Source organism: Penicillium vulpinum (assembly GCF_028829585.1).
Source record: "Penicillium vulpinum strain IBT 29486 chromosome Unknown utg000002l_segment0_segment0, whole genome shotgun sequence".
Taxonomy (NCBI): Eukaryota; Fungi; Ascomycota; class Eurotiomycetes; order Eurotiales; family Aspergillaceae; genus Penicillium; species Penicillium vulpinum.
The window spans coordinates 1,802,522-1,823,346 of NW_026643242.1; the positions used below are offsets into that span (position 1 = coordinate 1,802,522).

The following is a 20,825-nucleotide window of genomic DNA, read 5'->3' on the forward strand; positions in this document are numbered from 1 at the left end:
ATACCCGTACGGACGCCTATAGTAACTATCGCTAAGTATATTTGTAATCAGTCGATATCTTACCTGTGATCAAAAGGTGGCATGAGGCGAGTACTAAACCAAAAAGGGAAAGGATCCGGCCGACATTATTCATTATCTTGTACATCGTACATATGCACATCGTACTTTTGTTCAGATATCGGCGTTGTATCCATGTCCCGAGGTCCCGATCGCTTACATGTGTGATTTTCGACTTTTCGACCTCGGGATATTACAGCCGAGGTGTATATTACGTATATATCAATACGTTAGTTAACTATGTACTTTGAATCTGATACGGCAGCTGTAGCCACAACTATACTACATACATACATCCTTATATCAACATATGTATGTATCTATGGTTTACAATATGACCAGGCTGATAAAGTGACAGTAGGATAAATACATCAAACAACGCTATGAATAGCCAACGCCGTGAATGCCAGTTGTTCAAACGCCAAAGTCAAATCCTACAGTGCTAAGAAACCAAGGGAATAATACATGAAAAGTCAAGCAATTCGATCACCGGTCGAAGATAGCCTTCATGTCCGCACAGGCATCGCGGTACAAAACGTCCACGCTGTGTTGGTCCCGCCACGGATTGGGTGACTTATCCCATGCATGTTTGGCTTTCTCGATGAGCATGGCACGAGGGCGTTTACCAAGGCTCTCTAAGCGGCGAACGAAAGTTTGACCCTCCTTCATCAACATGTCCCACTCGCAGATAAAGAAAAACACATCGCGGGGAATAGCTTCAGACAGTATACGGTCAGATGCATGGACTGGAGAGGCATAGGGGGAATCGCGTTCAGCCAAATCAGGAAGATAGGATTCATCAAAGAGGGTCGTGAAAAATGCAGGGAGAGTCTTGTCCGGCATCAGACTCATAGCACGACGGTGGTCGCGAGATTCTTCGAAGTCCAGAATCGGGTACCAACAGAACAAAGCAACGATGTTGAGATCGCTGACCTGATTGAGCAAATTTTGTGTGGAATCGGCTCGACCTAGATGTTCGTTCACTTCTGTGGATATTCTGCCACGCAGCCGCAAGGGCACTGTGACAGCCAGATTGCCGCCCGCTGAGAACCCGCTCAGCGCCACACGGCTCACATCCAATCCCAATTCACCCGCATGTGTTGCCAGATATAGTAGCGCCTCAACCCCATCATCTACGGCCGCGGGAAATGGGTGCTCCGGAGCCCGTCGGTAGCTGACACTAACCATTACGGCTCCGACATTGTCCAGCACTATTTTCGCCCATCGAGAATCATCCGTGGCGGCACCAAGTGTGAAACCACCACCATGGAAGTTGACAGCGACAGGGAAGCGATGACCTAGCCTTCGCTGCTCGTGATAATCTGGTGGACAGTAGAAGTGGAGGACGATGGGATGGCCATCGGAGTCGGAGGTAACGGTGCGGGTGAATAACGGTCGAGGTGGTGATCCGCCGATCTCATGTAGGAACATGCCAATGCGCATCAGGAACCGCCAAAAGACGGCCTGCACATAGAGCCACCAACGAGATGAAGCCATGATGCTGCAATGGGAAGTAACTTCTGTCCTACTGATCTGGCATGCGCATCGGAGTTACCCGGAAGCCGAGAATGATAAGATGGGCTTAAACCCCAATACCGGAAGATCGGTGAAATATTTGCGATTGAGGGAATAACGAAGAGTAAAATGGGCAGAGGATGTTAAGAGGGAAATAAGAATAGCCTCAAAAGTGCTGGACAGGATTGTGGGAGTAATAGTTCACAGAAAGTACAACGTAAGATCAAAAGCGGCCAGTTTTCGAGGGCTCCATACCAAGATACCAAGAAAATCAGGGTTTCTTGGTATCGGATGATGTCATCACACCTGGCCCTGGCTAGGTTTAGAATGTTTTTATATATTTATTGACTTCACTCTTTTAATTCTGTCTAGGTAGTCTACTGGTCTACGGAGTACTATTCGACTATTCAATTTGACCCTCCATCGGGGCAGTTCCTGTTTTGTTGTCGATCTCTTTATCTCCAAGCCTTCTAAAATTTGAAACATTGGATCGCCCTGTTCCGGGCCCTTCCTCCCCCACCCTGCCTTATATATACAAAGCCCCTCTACTTTTTCTTTCCCTTCTCCCCATACACTGACATTATGTCGATTAAACGGGCTCTTTCCAAGGCCATCAGAGGACACTTGGGAGGGGAAGATGACTCCTCCGGTTCCAATATTCGCTCTACCCTGCCACCTAAAGTTCGTTCCATTCCATCTCGGTCCGGTTCGCCCTCCGCATCCCCACGTCGCAGCATTCTAGGCACCTTCCTACGTGACAAGAATGAGTATATCTCTTCATCTGATGATGTCTCTGATGATTCTTCTACCGGTGCCATGAGCAAAAACCAACAAAAGAGGTTGGTGCGTCAGCACCGTCGAAGCGAGCGCAGTCGTCTCAGCGAGGAGATGTTCTCCGAGACCGACCGCCGCCGGAAGGATGAGGAGATTGCAAAAGCCGCAGCTGAGGAGACGCCAGATATGAAAGCTCGATACGGCGAGCTGCCCTTGATGCAGTCGGCCACTCGATCACGAGAATTGCGGACTCGGCTCGATGACATAACTATTGCCATGGAGGGTCAGCAAGTACTTTTCAGCGCACGGCTGCATGTCATTCGTCGAATGAGTGCCAAGCTAGTGTTCCTGGTATTCCGCCAACAGTTAGGTACCTTCCAGGGTGTTTTACATGAGCGGGAGGGGATCTCGTCTATCGCCATGGTCCAGTGGGTGGAGCACCTCCGGGTGGGCTCTTTTGTCACGGTTCGCGGCACTATACAGAGACCCGAAGTTCCGGTGATGGGCTGCTCAATTCATGATGTCGAGCTAGCCATTGAATCAGTCCACCTTCAGGTTCGCCGCGAGGAACCTGTCCCCTTCAGCGTCTACGAGGCAGAGATTCGGACCACTGAAGAAGACAAGGCCGAGGGCCGCCGCAATCATATTCCTGACCGGACACGTTTGGCCAACCGAATCCTCGACCTTCGCACAGCAAACTCGCAATCCGTCTTCCGTATTCAGTCCGCAACATGTAATCTTTTCCGTGCTGCTCTTGATGACCGCGAATTTATTGAAATCCATACCCCAAAACTGCAAGGCGCAGCTACCGAGTCTGGAGCGAGTGTCTTCCAGGTCAATTATTTCGGCCGCCCTGCATTCCTCGCTCAGTCTCCTCAATTGGCAAAGCAGATGGCTATTGCTGCTGATTTCGGCCGTGTCTACGAGATCGGTGCTGTTTTCCGTGCCGAAAACTCCAATACTCACCGTCATCTTACAGAATATACTGGATTGGATATTGAGATGGCTATTGATGAGCATTACCATGAGATGCTTGAGACCCTTGATGCTGTGATTAAGAACATTCTCAACGGTATCTACACCAAGTACCGCCGCGAGGTTGAGCTCGTCAAGTACCAGTTTCCCTCCGAGGATGTCGTATGGCTCGAACATACGCCAATCATTCGGTTTGTTGATGGTATCAAGATGCTGAACGACTCGGGTTGGTTGAATGAAGACGGCGAGCAGCTACCTCTAGATGAGGACCTGGGTACCCGTGATGAGATTCGCCTGGGTGAGCTTGTCAAGGAGCAATACGGCACCGATTACTACGTCCTTGACAAATTCCCTCGCGGTGCACGTCCCTTCTACACCATGCCCGATGCCGAAGATGACAGGTACACCAACTCATTTGACATGTTTATTCGTGGACAAGAGATTGTCTCAGGTGGTCAACGTATTCACGATCCCCATATGCTTGAGGAAAACATGCGTCGTGTGGGCATCAACCCGGATGATATGGAGGAGTATCTTGAGGGCTTCCGTTGGGGTGCTCCACCCCACGCGGGCGCAGGTGTCGGCCTAGAACGTATCGTGATGCTTATCCTCAAGCTAGGCAACATCCGGCTGACGTCACTGTTCCCTCGCGATCCCAAGAGTCTCCCAGCGAAGCCTGTTTCTGAACAGCTCCGCCACCCAGAATCATCGACCATGGAACCGCCGTGGCACCGTGAGCACAAGGCTCGGGTAGCTTTAGACCCCAGTGAGCTGCAGCCTTTGGAGCATCTGGTCGCTAACTACGGCGATGCTACATCGACCTCCTGGTTCGATGAGCGCTTCAAGATCTGGCGTGACATGGCCACAGGCGCAGCCGTGGCTTACGTGCCTAGCTCCAGCAACTACGCAATTATTCCCGGTAATCCGGCCTGCGACCCTAAGCAATACACGCGCACAATCACGCAATTCTTGCAGTGGCTACGTCGCGAAACAAAGTTGAAGCCCGTGTGGATCCTATGTTCGCCTGAGGTCGAGACTATCCTAGGCGAGCGGCTAGGCTGGCGCAGTTTGTCCTGTATCGCTGAAGAGCGCGTTGACCCATCGCGCAACCAGGCCGCCTCTGACGGCGAGATTGCACGTAAGCTGCGTCGCGCTGAAAACGAGGGCATTAAACTTGTCTCGATGAATCAAGGCGAGATGGTACCAGACGACATTCGCAAGAAGATTGACGAGCGTGTTAGTGAGTGGCTGGCCAACCGCAAGGGCACGCAGGTGCACCTGTCCGAGATCCGCCCATGGTGCGACTCTGAGCACCGTTGGTATTTCTATGCTCTGGACAAGAACGGCGTCGTCTGCGCTTTCGTTGCTTTGGCTATGCTATCTCCTGCCCACGGTATGCAAGTCAAATACAGCCTTGATTTCCCCGGTGCACCCAATGGTGTTATTGAATACATTGTCACGCATGCAATCCAGACCGCCTCCAAGAGCGGCGTTAAGGGCCTCACATTTGGCGCTGGCGCCACTTCCCAGCTCACCGCTGGTCACAACATGCACGGAACCAAGGTCAAGATGCTGGAGCACACCTACGAAGCCCTCGCTAAGCAGTTCCACCTTGTGCGCAAGAGTGAATTCCGTGCTAAGCTCGGCGCTACTGAGGACCCGCTGTACATCTCCTACCCGACCCATGGCCTGGGCTCTAAGGGCATCCGCGCCATCTTGAACTTCTTTGAAGATTAAGGTTAAGATCAAGATTTCTGTTAATGGCTCAGGTATTCATGTTGCTACGACTTAATGAGAGTTTCGCGCAATCTTGTTCGACCTAGATGGTAGCGCGTGGGCTCATCTTGAATAGACTGGCTGGCACAGATGCCAATCAGATTCTGGGAGACGCATAGAGGAAGAAAAGAAAGAAGGGGAGAGTCGACTTAACTCTGGTTTTTTTGGTTTTTAATTCTTATGCCTACTGGCTCTCATATACACTGCCCATAGCTTTGTTTTCTGTTTCTTTTTTCTTATTCCCCCTGTCGTTGCGCATCCTGTATCCAGCACCCCCGGGCCATGTACCTGATTTTGCAGCTTCGGTCTTTAATTGCTCTTCCTTGTTATGCTATCTGAATTTTGCTTTTTATATCTCCGTCATTTGACCTTGTTTGTCCGGGTCTATAGTTCTAAGTCGGCTACACAATTTTGCCTTTGGAAATAATGAACATGTAGTTAAAGTCCATGTTATAGGACGCTTATATGAGCCATAACTCCCATCCATTCCACTTTCATTAGGTCATTTACAATTCACTAACCTTGTCGTCATCAATGTGTACCACTTCTTGGGGTTGAGTGATCTACACAATGGCCGGGCTGAACAAAGATATATATATTAATGGGGTTCTCCGCTCAGTTCATGCTTAGTTCAATAATACATCTCCAAAATATGCAAAATCCACACCAACTTCATTTCTTCTTCGTTTCCTCTAAAACACTTTGCCTCCTAGCATCATTCACAGCCCTCCCAACCTCTATCACAACCCATCTCCCAATTACCACCGCAAGAACAGTAATAAGTACAATCCACCCAGCAGTCGGCACCAACGACCGCGGGAAAACATTAAACAGGAATGGATCAAGAATTAAGTCCACTGCTACTGGTGGGACATCTTCCATCAATGCCTGGTCAGTACTGAAATAATCGGCTGCAGCGCGCACATGCAGAAACAGGACTGAGTCACTGGTCGGTGCAGGATCGAGCGGGTCTCTGCTACTGTGTGGACTGGCGCGGCGGGGGATAGCATTTGTTTGGAGTGTTGGATCTAGTGTTGCGAGTCGGGCTGCCGCGTAGTTGCTCATGGAAGTCAGGACGCTTTGGTCCCAATCGTTTGAGAGCGGGTAGGTGGTGAGGGTGAATGATGTTGGTTGCTAAGGAGGGTGTTAGTCATATTTATGTATAGCGATGGGTATTATATATGAATAAAGAAAGGATTGATTGGAGTGGAGGGATTGATGGATGGTCTTACTGTGGCTAGCCAGCATACTCGTACTTCATACCGCTGGCCGGGGTTCAGGTTTTCAAGGAAGAACCACGAGTCTGTGCCGCCGGGTGCGGCATTCGTTGGAAATGAGGCATTGAGACGAGTGCGCACCACAGGCATCTGTGGTGATAGACGCTCCAGACCTAGGTCGTCGAGATCTGGCTCCTCAGAGGGCACGCTCACTGGTGCTGGTGCTAGGAAGACAGTCTTTTCCACATTGGCTCGTACCACTGCTGTGAATAGGGGGAGAATGAGGCCCAGTGTTGGAATGAGTTTGATGTGCATGATGAGAGAGTTGATAGTCTGTTGTACAATATAGGCAGATTTTTAGGTGGACGAATGATGTTTTAAGTGATTTATTCTTGGCTCATGAAGCGGCTGGGGCAGTGTTTCCCTTTTTTTCTCTAGAATAATCTAGAGTTCAATTAGCATTAAATGTGAAATACTGAAGGAAGTACATACAGTACCAAGGTGTGTGTCTTACTCCGTACTTTGACTTTGATATAGGCAAATGGTGGTTCGAGGTGGTCCTCCCCGAGTGGATCCGAACTTGACCGAGTATTGAGATAGCTCCAAAATACTATCACACCACGCTACCCCTTAGGGAAGTCCACCACTTGGGCACCCCTGGATACACTTCTTGAATGTTTGACCTTCGAATTTTCCAGTATAGTTATTCAAGCTCGAAATATACTCTTTTTCAATACTATATTCTAATCTGTTGTCCATCACGTGTAATCACGGGATCCCTACGAGGCGGTCAGTAACCGCTGCTCCTCACCGGGAAGGAGCCAATCAAAAGGCCCAACGCGACCCAACGAACGGATCAACAACGAAGTTCCCCCCTGTACAGCACAGACGTCTCCTCCTCCACAACATTTCTGGTCGAGTTTGTTTTCCCTTTCATCTTCTCGTCCATTTCTCCATTCTTCAGGTACGAAGACCACCCCCGCCCCCTTTCGTCGTGCATTTCCGTGTCGATTTGAACCTGACGGAGTTTCAGACCGCCGCGTTTGTTGTTTGGGTTTCCGTTTTCCCCTCCTGATTTTTTAGCCTGAAAAAACATCGACTCGATCACAATGAGAGAGATTATCAGTTTGAACGGTAAGTCAACATCATCCATCTATCCTGCTAGATAGAATTGATATATTTTCTTCAATGGACGCGCTGACATGATCGCTCTCTACAGTCGGCCAGGCCGGTTGCCAGATCGCCAACTCCTGCTGGGAGGTAAATAGCCACATCCATTGCGGGACAAATCTTCGGTAAACTAACAAGATTGATTTTCTAGCTTTACTGTCTGGAGCACGGCATCCAGGTACGTTGAAATTCCAATCAAACTCGAGATGGCGCCCGACCTTGACTCGGGCACCCCTACCCCCTATTTTCTGGTCGAGAGGTAAACACCCACGACTAACATGAATGATAGCCCGATGGATACCTCACAGAGGAGCGCAAGAAGGCTGACCCCGACCACGGATTCAGCACCTTCTTCTCTGAGACTGGTACGAAAAACCCGATTTTTCCCATCGTGTCCCCCCGCCTTGGATGTGCAAAATTCCAAAGCATGACTTTCTAACATTCTTTCTCCCCCACTTCACAGGCCAGGGCAAGTACGTTCCTCGTACCATCTACGCTGATCTCGAGCCCAATGTCGTCGATGAGGTCCGCACCGGTACCTACCGCTCGCTCTTCCACCCCGAACAGATGATCACTGGTAAGGAGGATGCTTCCAACAACTACGCCCGTGGTCACTACACCGTGGGTAAGGAGATGATCGATGAGGTCCTTGACCGTGTGCGTCGTGTTGCCGATGCCTGTGCTGGTCTCCAAGGTTTCTTGGTCTTCCACTCCTTCGGTGGTGGTACCGGTTCCGGATTCGGTGCTCTCCTGATGGAGCGTCTGTCCGTCGACTACGGCAAGAAGTCCAAGCTGGAGTTCTGTGTCTACCCCGCTCCCCAGAATGCTACCGCCGTTGTTGAGCCCTACAACTCTATCCTCACCACTCACACCACCCTGGAGCACTCCGACTGCTCCTTCATGGTCGACAACGAGGCTATCTACGATATCTGCCGCCGCAACCTCGGCATTGAGCGCCCCAGCTACGAGAACCTGAACCGCCTGATCGCTCAGGTTGTTTCTTCCATCACTGCTTCCCTGCGCTTCGACGGTTCCCTCAACGTCGACCTGAACGAGTTCCAGACCAACTTGGTGCCTTACCCCCGTATCCACTTCCCTCTGGTCGCCTACTCTCCTATCATCTCCGCCGACAAGGCCGCCCACGAGGCTCACTCGGTCACCGAGATCACCTCCAACTGCTTCGAGCCCCACAACCAGATGGTCAAGTGTGACCCCCGCAACGGCAAGTACATGGCCACCTGTCTGCTCTACCGCGGTGATGTTGTCCCCAAGGATGCCCACAGTGCCGTGGCTACCCTCAAGACCAAGCGCACCATCCAGTTCGTCGATTGGTGCCCTACTGGCTTCAAGCTCGGTATCTGCTACCAGCCTCCCCAGCAGGTCCCCAACGGCGATCTTGCCAACCTCAGCCGTGCTGTGTAAGTTTCTCTTATGATTCTCTTGGGTCTTAGAACCTGATTACAACCCTGATACTAATTATGATATATAGCTGCATGCTGTCCAACACCACTGCCATCGCCGAGGCCTGGTCCGCTCTCGACCACAAGTTCGATCTCATGTACTCCAAGCGTGCCTTCGTTCACTGGTACGTTGGTGAGGGTATGGAGGAGGGTGAGTTCTCTGAGGCTCGTGAGGATCTCGCTGCTCTGGAGCGTGATTACGAGGAGGTCGCCTCCGACTCCATCGAGGGTGATGAGGAGCTGGAGCCCGAGTACTAGATTAGCCATGTTTTGTGACCGGTCTTCTGGACTCTTGGTTGTTCCACTTCTACGGGTTGGCTTGGGGACCAACGCCGAGTCTAGAGGTTCGGTCCTCATGCGTCTATTGGGCTTCTTGCAAATAGAAGGGAACATAAGTTTTGCTGCCAATGATTTTCTGGCTTTGTTGTTTGATATATCTTTAATATCCCTGAAGCAGCGATGAAATTTCCCCTCGTTCCATCCAACTTTCGGGTTTCTACATACGTATGCCATTGTTATTACTCCCTCTCGTTTCACTAGATCTCGTAAAGTGTGCAATTTATAGATAGCTGGGTTGACTCGCGAAATCTCCTATCTCATAGTCCGGCCAAGGTTGGGCACCTGAGTTGATTAATATCATGCAGCATACACCTAGATTTACACTGTACGGAATCTTGGAAGGATATATGGTTATTGTGTTGCGCATTTCGAGACTTAAGAGAAGAGATGCATGCGAACCAATATGGCCATAGCAAGCTTAATCAAGTCTGGTATATTGTCTGGTCGTGACTAGTATGTAAGTTGTCCTAGGGGTTGTAGGGATTTGCACGCCATAGCACTGGCTGCATCTGTGTCAGGGGTAGTAAGACATGTACTACTACTACCACCACCCTCCGACTGAAACCTATATCGAGACTTCCAAGATTATTGTCGATATTAATTTCGTTCATGGCCCAGAAGGTCGAAGCATTCATTAATGAAGCTTGTTAAGGGAACATGATCTGAGACTTGCTATTGAGTAAATATAATAGACTTGATGGGTGCTCTTATAGAAGAGAATGTCTTCATTTTACGCTTTTTTTCTCTCCTTCTTTTCTGCAATGGATGTCTATAGTTCCGAGTTAGTCTACCATATTCAGTTTATCAATTAGATCACTGTTTTGGGTGATGTTTTAAAAAAAATCCACCAAATGTCTTTGGCTTGCTTACCATCATCTTTTTTTTGGCCTTTTTTTCTCTCTCTCTAGCTGATATATATTGTCAAAGACGCTGTCCTTGATGTATATAGACGCTACTTGAGGTTCGGAAAGCACCCCAGTAGCAATTAATACACGTAAATCAACTGCGATGAGAGCAATTTGAACAATTGGCAAGCTCCGAGCTTTATTAATGAGTTTCAATTCTTCTTTGTAGTTATAATCTTCTTCCCCCTTTCAAGGCGAGACAACAACGTGTTGAGATCCGGATGGGCGCTAGACCGACTGACCGCCTTGAGAACCCCAGGAAACGTCCCCTACGACATCGACTCCAGCCACTTTCTATCATTCCTCCCGAAGTTTATTTTCTTCCCTGGAGCTCGAGATTTATTCATATCTCGTGTCCTTTCTCTCTACCAAACACTGCGCTTCACCCATGCTTGTCTCATATTCAGACTAAGCTGACAGCATCCCGTGTCTCCAACTTGTCGCTCAAGGCCCCCAACGATTGTGAACTCATTGGAAGGCGGGGAGTTAAGCTCCTCCTAGGACACAGCAATGGCCGATACCAGTGAGTGACACTTAATGCTTCTTGCCAGACCCAAAAAATAATTGCAGGAGAGCTTCGGCGCACCTAAGGAGAAGGCCCGCCGACCTCCGTCATCACTAACCCCCTTCCCTTCATACACCCACGTTCTTTATGCGCAACCCAGCGGAACTGACGGATCACAATCTTCCAGCACAACGACACCCGAATCTCCACCTCACCCCGGAAGAGAAGCGCGTTTTCTTCCAGCTTTTTCAGGCTGCTGATACCACTAACCTTGGCGTCATCACTGGTGAAATTGCCGTTCCATTCTTTGAGAAGACTCACCTATCCCCGGATACCCTCGGCCTGGTATGTGAATATACCATTGGTCTTTTACTGCGATAATGGGAGTAATGGCTAATTATTGGTGGTGTAGATATGGCAAATTGCGGATAAAGAGAACAGGGGTCTCCTAACCCCGTCTGGCTTCGGTATTGTTCTGCGCTTAATTGGACATGCTCAAGCTGGCCGTGCACCCTCCGACGAATTGGCTTTGCAATGTGAGTGACATTTTCTTGAAACAAGTGGCACGCATGCTGATACCGTATGTGATTTATAGCTGGCCCTCTGCCTCGTTTTGACGGAATTGTGGTTGACACAACGGCAAGCATCCCGGAATCAGGAGCCAAAAGCCCTCCACCTGGAGCCAATGGACCTATTCGTGTTCCTCCACTTCAGCCGGATGACGCTAACAAATTCGTTTCGCTGTTCGAGAAGTCGGACGTCAAGAATGGGATGATCTCAGGTATATAGCTCTTCACCGCCCAGAAAGTGCCACTGCATCTAACGTGTTTGCTATTTGATGTATAGGGGAAATCGCAAAACAGATCTTCGAACGCGCCCGGCTCCCAAATGAGGTTTTGGGTCGTATCTGGTTTTTGGCTGACACCAAGCAGCGAGGTGCCTTGGATGCCACCGAATTCACGATTGCCATGCATCTCCTGACGTCATATAAATCCGGTGCCTTGCGCAACATTCCAGCGACACTCCCGCCTGGTTTGTATGAGGCGGCAGCTCGAAGGGGACCCGCACGGGCGTCTTTCACGTCGAGACCCGATGTACCCCCCGTCCCGGCCATGCCCCAGCAATTTACTGGTCCTCAGCGAACTGCAAGCCCTCTGAGCCAAGCCAATCGCTCAGCCTTTGGCTCTCTTTCCGCCCAGGCCACCGGGAATGACTGGTTGATTACCCCGCAAGAGAAGGCCCAGTTTGATAGCATTTTTGAGACTGTTGATACAGCCAAGTTAGGACTCATTACCGGAGACCAAGCTGTCGCTTTCTTCATGAAGGCCCAGCTTCCTGAAGAAACGCTTGCTCAAATCTGGGACCTTGCGGATATCGACGCAGACGGCCAGCTAAGCCGGGAAGAATTTGCTGTGGCTATGTACTTGGTGAGAATGCAGCGTAGCGGCAAGGAGCCGCTCCCACAAGTAGTCCCGCGCGCGCTCATCCCGCCCAACATGCGTCGCCAAGTCCCCGCACCAATGGCAGTCCCCACTCCTCCCCCGGCCCCCGCCCCCGCTGTGCGGTCAGCTGCAGATGATCTGTTCGGTCTCGACTCACCCGCGCCGCCATTCACCCAGCCCCAGATACCTCAGTCTACTGGAGGCTCCAATAATGCTTTCCAAACCCCAGGCTCGCCTTCCTCTAGGGCATCTCCTCAGACAGCATCGCACACCTTCAAGCCTTTTGTTCCAACTTCTACCTTCGGCCAGAGCTTGCAGCCACAGATCACTGGTGCATCAGCGGGACCTCCGACAGCGGTTCGCTCCCCCCCGCCTCCATCAGATGATCTCCTTGGTGACAATGATCCTGAAGAATCAAACAAATTGACGAATGAGACTACGGAACTCGCGAACTTGTCCAACCAAATCGGTTCTCTGGCCAAGGAAATGCATACCGTGCAGGAGAAGAGGACCACTGCCGAACAAAATATTACGCAAACTTCGCAACAAAAACGTGACTTTGAGGCACGTCTTGCCCAAGCACGGTCAATGTATGAGCAAGAGGTTACCAATTTCAAGGCACTTGAGGAGCGCCTCAAGTCATCTAAGGCAGAGACGCAGAAACTACAACAGCAATACGCATTGCTGGAAGCCACCCGCCAGGATCTGCAAAACCAATACGCGCAAGTTTCGACAGCCTTGGCTACCGATGAGCAGGAGAATGCCAGCCTGAAAGAGAAGATCCGCCAGGCCAATGCCGAAGTTGCCCAGCTTAAGCCGACGCTAGAGAAGGCGCGATCTAGTGCGCGCCAACAGAAGGGCCTTGTTGCCATTAACAAAAAGCAATTAGTTACTGTCGAAGGCGAACGGGACAAGCTCCAGGGTGAAATTGACGGTCTGGCTAGTGAGACTCCACAGTATTCCGAGGAGTCTGCGACACCGGCTGGCAGTGTGCCCGAGGTCATAAGCCCTGCTGCCTCTACGGCAAGCCAAAACACAAACCCTTTCTTCCGTCGAACAGGCAGCTCGAGTGAACAAGCTCGATCCCCTGATGTCTCGAATGATCAGCAGAGAGCATTTGACAGTCTCTTCGGACAGTCATTCGCAGCTGCCCCTGCTGCCGGACCACCACCCACTTCGTTCCGCGCCGAGTCGCCACAAGTTGCGGTCACATCTCCTGTTACATCTGCTGTCACGACCCCATCAGTCTCTCCTCCCCCTGGCTCTTTGCCTGGCGCATTCCCTGCTGGGCCCTTCTCTGAGCCACCGCCTCCGAGCCAGTCCCGACAACTGACTCCGAACTTCCTGCAGTTCAACGATAATCAGTCCGTAACTTCTTCTACTATGGTTTCGCCTCCTGCTAGTCGATTCGGCGGCCCTGAGCCCTCTGGATTCGATGCACTTTCTCAGGCGGCTACCAGTGACTATGGACCTACATCAGTGGCGGAATCTAGCGACTACAGTCGTGCACTAACCTCGACTATTGGAGGTACCCTGGCACGTTCTCCATTTGAGGAAGAAGGACAGGATGCCTCGGCCAAGTTCCCCGAGGTCCCAGCCGCAACTGCTCAGCAGCCGGAACCTGTGACATCCCCTATTGTCAATGAGAGCCAGGTCGAAGACAACAAAGACTTGAGCTTCGACGAGCTGTTTGGTAGCAAGGCACACAAACGGTCGGAATCTCAGCAAGGTAACGATTTCGAGGAGGCATTTGCTTCTATGAAGCCTGTAGCTGGAGCTGGGCAGACAAATGGTGCTACATCAGCTGCTGCATCCGAATTCCCCCCAATTCAAGAGCTACACCACGACGAAGATGAAGATGAGAGCTCTGACGACGAGGGTGCGTTTGGATTCGATGACAATTTCACACCTCCCGCGCCAAATGCCAAAAAGGAGACCCAGCAGGATTCCATCGACGCTGCCCAATTGGCTGCTTTCCCTGTCCCGGGAAACTCAAACAAACCCCCGTCCCCTGGGGCACAACAAAGCCCTCCAGGATATGAAGCCTCCAAAGAAGATAACCTTCATCTTCCTCCTAAATTTGATGGCCTTTTGCCGGAGCGTGCTGATCCTACCGTCGCACCGGATGCGCCTCATTCAGTGGAGCACACCACTGGGGCGCCAGTTGTAAGCAATGAGACCCAACGGGATTCTCTCTCGGATGCTGCCATCCCTTCTGGTGGAGCGAAGGTGGGAGGACCTGATTTTGAGGCAGCTTTCGCGGGAATGAACCTTGCACCCGCAGCCGAAGCAGATGACGATGACGACGACGAGCCACAGAGCTACGAAGCCAAGAACACAACTGACTTTGATTTCTCTTTCGACTCTCCGTCCCAGAAGCAGCAGGCTGTCTCCGGTGCCGATGCTTCTCAATCTAACTCTCAGTTCTTTGCTTTCGACAACAACGTCCATGCAGCTGCCGCCCCGCCTGTCGGATCACCTAAGGAGGGAGAACCAAAGCCGGCTTCCAACGAATGGGATGCGCTCTTTGCGCCTCTTGATAACTCCAAGCCCCACACTGGCGAAGACTCGAACGGAGCGACATCGAAGCAGCCTGGATGGGCTCTGGACAACGACACTGGTGAAGATGACCTGATCCTTAAGCGGTTGACCGGTATGGGCTTCACACGGGATGACTCCTTAGATGCCTTGGAGAAGTTTGACTACAACCTTGACAAGGTAAGTTCTGTTTCACGTTCTGTTTTGCATTATACTGACTAAAGACCAGGCTGCGGACTACCTGACTTCAAAGACTTGATTATGACCACCTTCCCTTTCTCACTGCACATATCTCCTACATATTGTTTGCTTTTGCGCCTATGTCTCTCATTCCTTTATGGAACCTTGGAAGTCTTGGAATCGATGACGGGTCTATCAGTAGTTTCCTTTGCATCGATGTTTCCCTCCGTTTGTCCAGCGCTATGTATATCGTTTCCCTTCATTTTTTTCCCTTATGTTGTGACCACATTGGTCTCCCATTGATCCGGCTCCTTGCTAAATGCCATTGGCTTGGAACCGAGCATTTTGTTTATTGTCTCTTTGCGTGTGTAGTGTAGTTTACAATAATTCATAATTGAGTTAAATATTTTCATATATCTTAGCACAGCTACAAAACATACAACAGTGAGAATTCGCTGGTTGAATCTGATGTCTTGGTGGGTCTGATAAGTGCGATCATAAATCGCGCTACTCTAGGGCTTTCGATATCCATGCCCATAGCTTTGGATTTACAATAAACGTCATTGAATTTGTAAAGCGATTCAACTGTGGTTTATAGCTAAACCCACAATCTGAAACCACGGCGAGGTTCTGCGCCAGAGTGAGATTCATGGTATTTCTAAAACAATCTCTCTCCGATTTTCGAATCTCAGACATAGGCCTTTCTTCTGCCTGCGTCTCTTCGTATAGTTGCACATATTGGGATAATTGTCTCTGTGAGATGATTAAAGTCTCAAGATAGTAGCCAGGGTGAACTGTATTCCAGAGGGTACGAAAAAGACGCAAATCACGAGTCGAATCAAAGGTAAGAAGTCTCATAAGGGACTAGGAAAACTTTGTATGCTCTAGAATAGCAGTGTATCGAGAAAAAGAAACGGCTGCCTTCCGTTATGGAAATTTCGGCTTGATGCCTCCTTATATCCCTCTCAAAAGACATTGATAAGATCCTTGCTAAGTCCATTTCGGGATTGAGGCAGCCCAGGAGGAGCCAATAGGACCGCAAACGGGACAGAAGAACAAAATGACCAATCAAGTATTGATATGATGTCAAAGTCATGGTTAGGAAAAATATTGTTGACGTTCAAATCAGGGTGATGGAGAGGAAATGAATCCGGTAAAGTGTGTGTTAGGTGGTCGTTTGTGCATTGAACAACGAAGATGTTTGAGAGTATCCGCCACAAGGATGTAGTCCAACCAATTCTCCGCAGAATCAGTCTTGTCACCGGTAGCCACAAAGTCGTTCCAAAGATTACAGGCATCCTGATAGGCTACATATTTTTCGTAGTCCTTGCGAGAAGGTATGGGAGCAATGAAATAGTGAGTCGTAAGAGGGAAAGACTCTGATGGTGTACCATGGCAGTTGTGAGACTATTGTAGAACTCAGACTCTGTCGCGAAAAGTCCACGAGTGAGCACGTCTAAAGAATAACATTCGTGGAGAATATGGCGCCGGCATATGCATTCCCGTAACTCGATATTATCATTCTCTTCGAAAAGCGAGCCAATGCGGTTCAAAGAAACCCGAGCAAGTTTGTATGTAATTTGATCTAATCGGAATATGACTTTTGATTTGTCGGCTAGATTCAGTTAGTCCGTTGAAAGACTGGTTGTCCAGAGCTTTTGGAAAGACCATCGCCTCGCCTTGTTCATGAGAATATAGGGAACGCCGATTGTATTTTTGGAGATTGCACTGTTTATATATCAGTGAATAGATCAAAGTTGCCCAACTATGATCCTACATATACGAGTCAAACTCTAGCATGGGGATATCCGTAACCCGTCCGAGGGACTTCAGTGTTGCAGCTTCACTCGCAAGAAGTTGCTCAATTCACCCGGAAAACCGACCAGAGCCAGATCTAGGTGACCGTATGATCTACTCAACACCATCCTCAAACTGAACAGTCACTGCCCAATTGAAACTACCATTCATTGGATCTTGACTGGGGTCGCAGGAACAATGTATCTCGTTCCGGGGTGCCATAGCGGAAAATGAAACTTTCATCCGTATTCTAGTGCATGTTATTGTGTGGTAGCATTTGGAACTTCCAAAGTCTCGAGTTGTTGAACAAACTTGGAAGAAAATGAGTCAAGTGACAAATAAATTGCTTTTGCTAGCTAGAAGGTTTCTGTATGCTGTTGTGTTCATGTACCTTTTTACTGGCCAAATACTTCTTATCATCCTAGCTACAGTACTCAATACTATAAAACAAAGACATCTGAAAGAATTATTTGAGAAGACTACTAAAAAAATGCTAAGGGGCTTGGAACCTCGAATATTCCAACGGTTGGAACTAAAAGGCCCAAATTAGGGTTGAATTCCATATTAATGGAATTCATTGGGACTCGCAACACTAAATGATCTAATAGGCTAGGCTTTCCTTCCAATATATTTTGTATCCTAAGCCCCAGAGATCAAAAAGTCAGAATTTGTTGTAGACTCAAGAGTCGCTCCTGGACTTCCATTTTCAAACATCTCGTATCCTCCCTAAAACCAATATTGGAGGATTGCAAGACAGGTTCATGTGAGTTCTCCCCCGAATCTTCATGTGGAGGAGAGACAGAAGTAGAGCTTTCAGCGAATAGGTATGAACCTATCGCTTGGTTTTGTCGTTCGGTGAGGTAAGAGCATATCTGCACGATAGAGATGAGCCGAATATCACCGAGTATCGCCTTCTCCCCATGATTGCTTAGCTCTACGTCATGCCCAAGAATATTTATTACCGAGATATAAGCATTAATAAGCGAGGAATAACAGCCGATACATAGATGGCGAATGGCGTTGTCGAATGGATTGGATTCCACGAGTGATGGCGGAGTCGTGGGCATAGAAGGCGTGAGAGCACTGTCTTCGACATGCAAGTGTTGGCCTCTTATAATTTGTAGCAGAAAGTGCGAGGCTGAGAAGAGATAGTAAAGGATACCGCCGGGTGTCTTCATCTCCGGCTCCGGTGTTGGGCGATTGTTTGAACTTCGTGTCGAATCAAACGAATTGAAGCCAGCAGAGCCGTGTGCAACCCACAAGGCAACCGATGCAAAAGCAGTAGCATCTATGACCAGCTTACTATCAATGGGAGCCTGTTCGCGCCAGGTTTGAATTGATGATCGTGATGGTCTTGCGAACTCGTCGGCTAAGCGACCCAATGCCGAGAGACGAAAGCTGAGTTTGGAAAGTTGCCCGATAACGACGTCAGGACCAGCTCCGCTGCTGCTAGCTCCGCTGTCTGTCATACTAATGATGCTACGACGTCTGTCGGTATGTTCAGATTGTCCATGTACATGAGGTGAGGGTTCAACTGGGACGGGGCCAGCCGATCCAGTGTCTTGATCCTCCGCTGCATTCCTTGTGGGAGTATCCCAGTCCAGAATGAGGCCTGGGATACCAGAAATACATGCAGGTTTGATGGAATATACAATCGATTGGCCGGCTGTCGCGCCGAGAGGTGCGGGTGGAGGCGGAGTTAACCCTAGAAGTGGAGTTGACGGTGGATCACCATCTATGTCCTTGGGTTTGTATATGGTCGGTCGGCCCTTGGGTAGGGAGACGCTATAGACACATTGCGCTTGTCTACGTAGGCAGCGTATGCATCCGCCTGTGTTTTCGGAGCTCATACGGACACATCGCAACTTCTATGGCAACGGTCGCATGACTGACGTATGTGCGTTTCCGCCGTCCGAGGTAGCATCGTTTGGAAGAGTAAAAGAGTAAAAGGGTAAAAGATCCAAGACTTTCTGGGCTTAGAGACCGCTCTCTTGTGGGTGAGTTTTCAATCTCACCTAAATGGGGTGCGGGGCGACACCTGGGCAATATATAGGCGCCACATGTTGATATGCGGGAGAGATTATGTGCATGAGGTCGCCCGTGGACATATGCACGTTTACTAATCACGCCTAGGACTAGGTAAGATAATCACAAGAGTACTGGTCTTCGGGTAATTTTTAAAAAAATATATGTATATTTCCAGACTTCCATGTCAACTAAAATAGGCACCCCTCTTTCACCAAAATACATTGCTGTCTTATGTTGTACACTAATTACTATGTACTAGCTCGAACTATCCATTCGTGCCTTTTATGCTATAGCAACGACATCCTGATTTCCATTGCTGTAGATTCTCTTCTAGGGAAGAATTAAACCCAGCACAATAGCGGTTCCAAACATTCCAATGGAAACGGCAAATGCGGCCTTGATACCTTGCATATACGCAAGTATGATACCAGGGATATCTTCTGCAGGGAATACAATTCGAAGCTCCGTGGAACCAGTAACATAAACGGCTAGCGGATCGACTCCAGGGGCAGTCAAGGGCAAAGTAGTGATGAGCCGGTTGACAAATGCCGACTGGGCCGCCGAGATGCTGAACGCACCCCCAAGTGTTTGAAAGACTGTGTTTGTGTTAGCTGGCAGATAATGACTGTGGAAATCCGAGGAATATCTTACAATACAGAATTGCAGTGACGGTGGAGATATCTTCAGCATCGACCTTTGCGTGGGCAATGTTGAGGCAGTTCTGATATGGAAACGCAATAGCTGCTCCTGCGAGGATTTGGTATCAGATCCACTTTGCGGAAGAGGTATGGATATCCACTGAATAGAAAAGGCCGCTCGCGACTGTCGCAATAGCCGCGCCTAGAACCATAAATGGCGCTGGACGACCGGTGACGGTGACGGTAATACCGCCTGCGAGAACAAGGATTCCGATAGCAATCACCATAGGTAGATTATCCACACCGGACTGAATGGGATCGGCTCCCTTAACACTCTGGAAGTATTGAGGGAGGTAGTAAAGAAGTAAAAGGAATGAGCCAGCGAAGAAGAACTGGTAAGGCGATGCAGCCCAGAGATCACGCTGCTTCAATAGTCTCGGCACTAGCATCGCGTATTCACCCTGGTACGATTCCCAAGCAATCATAGCCAGAAAAATTAGGGCAAATCCAACGAGGAGGCCTATCACCTCGCTGCTTCTCCAGGCGTGCGTGGTTCCCGCGTACTGGAGCGCGAGAATGAAGCAAATAATGCATGCCATCGCAAGGACGATGCCCACTGGATCTATCTGCAACACCTTCTCTTTCCAAGTAGCCGCTTGAACCTTCACAGCACTTGGAAGATGGAAAAAGAACACAATGATGACCGCAACGACAAATCCGATTAAAAGATTGATATAGAAACACCAGCGCCAGGTCGCTTTATCTAAAAAAGCACCGCCGAGAAGTGGGCCTGCCACAGCAGCGACATCGTAGGTGATGCCAAGTAGCCCCATAAAAGTCGGCCGCTTTTTTGGCTCAGCACAGAAGGCAATAATAGTAGTTCCGCCAGTCGCGATTCCAGCGCCGCCGACGCCAGAGATGGCGCGACCCACGATTAGAGTGTTCGAGTTTGGTGCAACACCACATATGAGACTGCCGAGTTCAAATAGAAAGAGGGTTACAAGAAAGGTTGATTTCAAGGGGAAGAATTTGTATGCTTTGCCCCAGGAGGACTGGAAACCGCCGAGACACATAAAGTATGCTGATCCATACCAAGAGACCTCTGAAAGCCCATGGAATTCATCAGTAATTTTTGGAATGGCAGTACCGACAATGGTCTATTTGATATTAGAAACTAGCAAATAGAGATGGGAGGGTTTGAGCGTACTCGCCTGGTCCAGAGCGATCAGGAAGACCGACATCATGACCGACCCAACAAGGAGCCACAGGGTCAAACCCGTAGGATATTCATCTTTGGAGGCCTCGCTCAACAAAATGGGCTCATTGTCGACTTTCTCATTTCTCACTGTTTCAGACATTGTTAGACGAAGACAAATGTCCAACACTAAACACTGTGCATTGGTGAGGCTTTGACACTGGGAATATAGCGATGCCTCTCAAAATATTTCCCGGGGGGTTAAATGCAATAGGAAACCGAAACTAAGTCCTGGAAATATATATCATCTAAAT

The 20,825-nt window shown here is 49.4% G+C and overlaps 7 protein-coding genes across 7 annotated transcripts; 3 read left to right on the forward strand and 4 right to left on the reverse strand.

The window, feature by feature from the left end:
* Positions 1 to 543: 543 nt before the first annotated feature.
* Positions 544 to 1,554, reverse strand: N7479_003755 (Alpha/beta hydrolase fold-3; the record flags this gene model as incomplete). Its single annotated transcript, XM_057251452.1, has 1 exon — positions 544 to 1,554. One exon carries the CDS (start codon positions 1,552 to 1,554, stop codon positions 544 to 546), a length of 1,011 nt encoding a protein of 336 aa, XP_057110777.1.
* Positions 1,555 to 2,154: 600 nt separating this feature from the next.
* On the forward strand, positions 2,155 to 5,058 carry erdS (aspartyl-tRNA synthetase, cytoplasmic; the record flags this gene model as incomplete). The annotated part of the gene is made up of 1 exon (XM_057251453.1): positions 2,155 to 5,058. The coding sequence occupies one exon, from the start codon at positions 2,155 to 2,157 to the stop codon at positions 5,056 to 5,058; it is 2,904 nt and encodes a 967-aa protein (XP_057110778.1).
* A 711-nt stretch (positions 5,059 to 5,769) lies between these two features.
* On the reverse strand, positions 5,770 to 6,629 carry N7479_003757 (uncharacterized protein; the record flags this gene model as incomplete). Its single annotated transcript, XM_057251454.1, has 2 exons — positions 5,770 to 6,231; positions 6,330 to 6,629. The coding sequence occupies 2 exons, from the start codon at positions 6,627 to 6,629 to the stop codon at positions 5,770 to 5,772; spliced, it is 762 nt and encodes a 253-aa protein (XP_057110779.1).
* A 794-nt stretch (positions 6,630 to 7,423) lies between these two features.
* N7479_003758 (tubulin alpha chain) lies at positions 7,424 to 9,202 on the forward strand (the record flags this gene model as incomplete). The annotated part of the gene is made up of 6 exons (XM_057251455.1): positions 7,424 to 7,448; positions 7,534 to 7,574; positions 7,636 to 7,662; positions 7,774 to 7,849; positions 7,948 to 8,902; positions 8,974 to 9,202. 6 exons carry the CDS (start codon positions 7,424 to 7,426, stop codon positions 9,200 to 9,202), a joined length of 1,353 nt encoding a protein of 450 aa, XP_057110780.1.
* Positions 9,203 to 10,840: 1,638 nt separating this feature from the next.
* Positions 10,841 to 14,932, forward strand: N7479_003759 (EF hand domain protein; the record flags this gene model as incomplete). The annotated part of the gene is made up of 5 exons (XM_057251456.1): positions 10,841 to 11,038; positions 11,106 to 11,229; positions 11,289 to 11,474; positions 11,540 to 14,853; positions 14,903 to 14,932. 5 exons carry the CDS (start codon positions 10,841 to 10,843, stop codon positions 14,930 to 14,932), a joined length of 3,852 nt encoding a protein of 1,283 aa, XP_057110781.1.
* Positions 14,933 to 17,303: 2,371 nt separating this feature from the next.
* Positions 17,304 to 18,712, reverse strand: N7479_003760 (uncharacterized protein; the record flags this gene model as incomplete). Its single annotated transcript, XM_057251457.1, has 2 exons — positions 17,304 to 18,435; positions 18,666 to 18,712. 2 exons carry the CDS (start codon positions 18,710 to 18,712, stop codon positions 17,304 to 17,306), a joined length of 1,179 nt encoding a protein of 392 aa, XP_057110782.1.
* Positions 18,713 to 19,008: 296 nt separating this feature from the next.
* Positions 19,009 to 20,674, reverse strand: N7479_003761 (Major facilitator superfamily domain general substrate transporter; the record flags this gene model as incomplete). Its single annotated transcript, XM_057251458.1, has 4 exons — positions 19,009 to 19,274; positions 19,330 to 19,425; positions 19,495 to 20,473; positions 20,528 to 20,674. 4 exons carry the CDS (start codon positions 20,672 to 20,674, stop codon positions 19,009 to 19,011), a joined length of 1,488 nt encoding a protein of 495 aa, XP_057110783.1.
* Positions 20,675 to 20,825: the final 151 nt, after the last annotated feature.